This window comes from Meleagris gallopavo, unplaced genomic scaffold, assembly GCF_000146605.3.
Source record: "Meleagris gallopavo isolate NT-WF06-2002-E0010 breed Aviagen turkey brand Nicholas breeding stock unplaced genomic scaffold, Turkey_5.1 ChrUn_random_7180001951457, whole genome shotgun sequence".
In the NCBI taxonomy this organism is placed as follows: domain Eukaryota; kingdom Metazoa; phylum Chordata; class Aves; order Galliformes; family Phasianidae; genus Meleagris; species Meleagris gallopavo.
In genome coordinates, this window is record NW_011212589.1 from 3,075 (window position 1) to 5,398 (window position 2,324).

The 2,324-nt window shown below is 55.7% G+C and overlaps 1 protein-coding gene across 1 annotated transcript in view; it reads right to left on the reverse strand.

Moving 5' to 3' along the window:
• LOC104916932 (NAD-dependent malic enzyme-like) overlaps positions 1-2,109 on the reverse strand; it is a 3,998-nt gene extending 1,889 nt beyond the window's left edge. The window contains exons 1-4 of the mRNA XM_019611634.2: positions 1,647-2,109; positions 1,419-1,532; positions 733-847; positions 7-430 (exon numbers count right to left, since the gene is read on the reverse strand). Coding sequence (XP_019467179.1) covers positions 7-430; positions 733-847; positions 1,419-1,502 — 623 coding nt within the window. The 5' untranslated portion in view covers positions 1,503-1,532; positions 1,647-2,109. The remainder of the gene's footprint in view (positions 1-6; positions 431-732; positions 848-1,418; positions 1,533-1,646) is intronic.
• Between the last annotated feature and the right edge of the window lie 215 nt (positions 2,110-2,324).

Genomic DNA, 2,324 nt, shown 5'->3' on the forward strand with positions numbered 1-2,324 from the left:
CAAGACCCCAAAATGTTTCTTGGAGAACCTAAAATACCCCCAAAAGTTTTCTTGAAGGTCCTCCAACACCCCAAAAGTCCTCTTGGGGTAGCTGGAGGACCTCCTGGAGGACTGATAGCACCCTGAAGGTCCTCCCAGAGCTCTTGGAGGACCTCCAACACTCCTGAAGTCCTCCTGGTGTACCTGGAGGACTTCCTGGAGGACCTCCAACACCCTGCAAAGTCCTTCCAGAGCTGTTGGAGGACTGAAGGAGCCCAAAAAACAGCCCGAAAATGTCGGGGGTTTACCTCTGTCAGGGTGTAGGCCTCTTCAGCTGTACACTCAGCTTTGGTTGTGGGGTTGCTGAGGGCGAAGATGATTGGACGGTCGTTGATGGCGGCCATCTTGTGGAGGACTGAGGGAGTGAAGAGTCTTCCAGCGCCTGCTACACCTGGAAAGAGGGAGGGGGAACTGTCAACCAATGAGGATGGAGGGAACGGTCGACCAATGGGGGTGGAGGAATCAGTCAGCCAATGGGGGAGAGGGGAACAGTCGTCCAGTGGGGGTGGAGGGAACAGTCGTCCAGTGGAGGACTGAGGAACAGTCAGAGGCCAAAGAGAACAGAAAAAAAACACTCCTCCAGTGGAGGACTGAGAAACAATTGGGGATAGGGAACAGTCGGTGCCCCTAGGACCCAAAAAAAGGGGACAAAAAGCCAACAACTCCCCCTTGGGAAGGTGACAAGCGACTGACCAATGATAGCTGAGGGCCTCAGTGACGTCACAGCCTCCTCGAAGGTCCGTGGGATGGAGCCTGGAGATGGGTGTGCAAACGGTTCCTGGTTGGAATCCACCTTCTCTTTTCTGCCCTGTCAGGGTAAAGACGGGGGTTGGAGGACTCCAAAGGCATTGGAGGACTCAGTGACACCCTCTGGAGGACTCAAAACCCAGTGGAGGATTTAATGACCCCCATAGGAGGGCTCAACACCCACAGGAGGACCCAATGATCCCCATAGGAGGACTCAAAACCCATTGGAGGACCCAATGACCCTCATAAGAGGACTCAAAACCCACTAGAGGACTCAACACCCACAGGAGGACTCAAAACACATTGGAGGACCCAACGACCCCCATAGGAGGACTCAACACCCATAGGAGGACTCAAAACCCACTGGAGGACCCAACAACCCCCACTGGAGGACTCAACACCCACATGAGGACCCAACAAACCCCCATAGGAGGACCCAACACCCATAGGAGGACCCAACGACCCCCCATAGGAGGACTCAACACCCATAGGAGGACTCGAAACCCATTGGAGAAGCCAACGACCCCCATAGGTGGACTCAACACCCACTGGAGGACTCAACACCCACAGGACGACTCAAAGCCCCCCCCATGGGATGGGTTGGGTCAGGCTGTTGTTTTGTTGGGTTGTACCTGGAGGACCAAGCCGTGCTTGTCGTACATCCAAATCCTCTGACGCGCCTTGTCGATGGGAACCCCGTTCTCTACCATGGCCATAACGATGAGGTTTGCAATGCCCAACGCTGCCTGGTGGGGTGAAAACACCCTGATTTTCCACCCTGTCACCATTCCTGGGGAGGACTTCACACCCTCTAGGAAGATCTAAAAGCATCCCGGAGGATTCGTACAGTCGGATCTCACCTCTCCGGCCCCGAGAAACAAGACTTTGTGTTCTGCTAAGGGCTTTCCCGTTGATTTCTGGGCTGCTAAAAGGCCTGCCAAGGCGACGGCGGCGGTACCTGGGGTGACAGCAGGACTGGGATGGTTGTTGGAGGACTCGACTGGTGCTGGAGGACTCAGCAACACCCATAGGAGGACTCAAAGGACACTGGAGGACTCAGCAACACCCGTAGGAGGACTCAAAGGACACCGGAGGACTCAACAACACCCGTAGGAGGACTCAAAGGACACCGGAGGACTCAGCAACACCCGTAGGAGGACTCAAAGGACACCAGAGGACTCAGCGACACCCATTGGAGAACTCAACAGACATTGGAGGACTCAACAACACCTGTTGGAGGACTCAACACTCATTGGAGGACCCAATAACACCCAGAGGAGGACTTAACACCCATTGGAGAACTCAACACCCCTTGGAGGACCCCTAGGAGGACTCAACACCCCCAGGAGGACTCAACACCCCCAGGAGGACCCAACACCCCTTGGAGGATCCCTAGGAGGACTCAACACCCATTGGAGGACCGAACACACCTTGGAGGACCCCTAGGAGGACTCAACACCGCTTGGAGGACCCAAGACCCCCAGGAGGACCCAAGAACCCCCCTCAGAGGACTCAGGACCCCCAGGAGGACCCAAGAA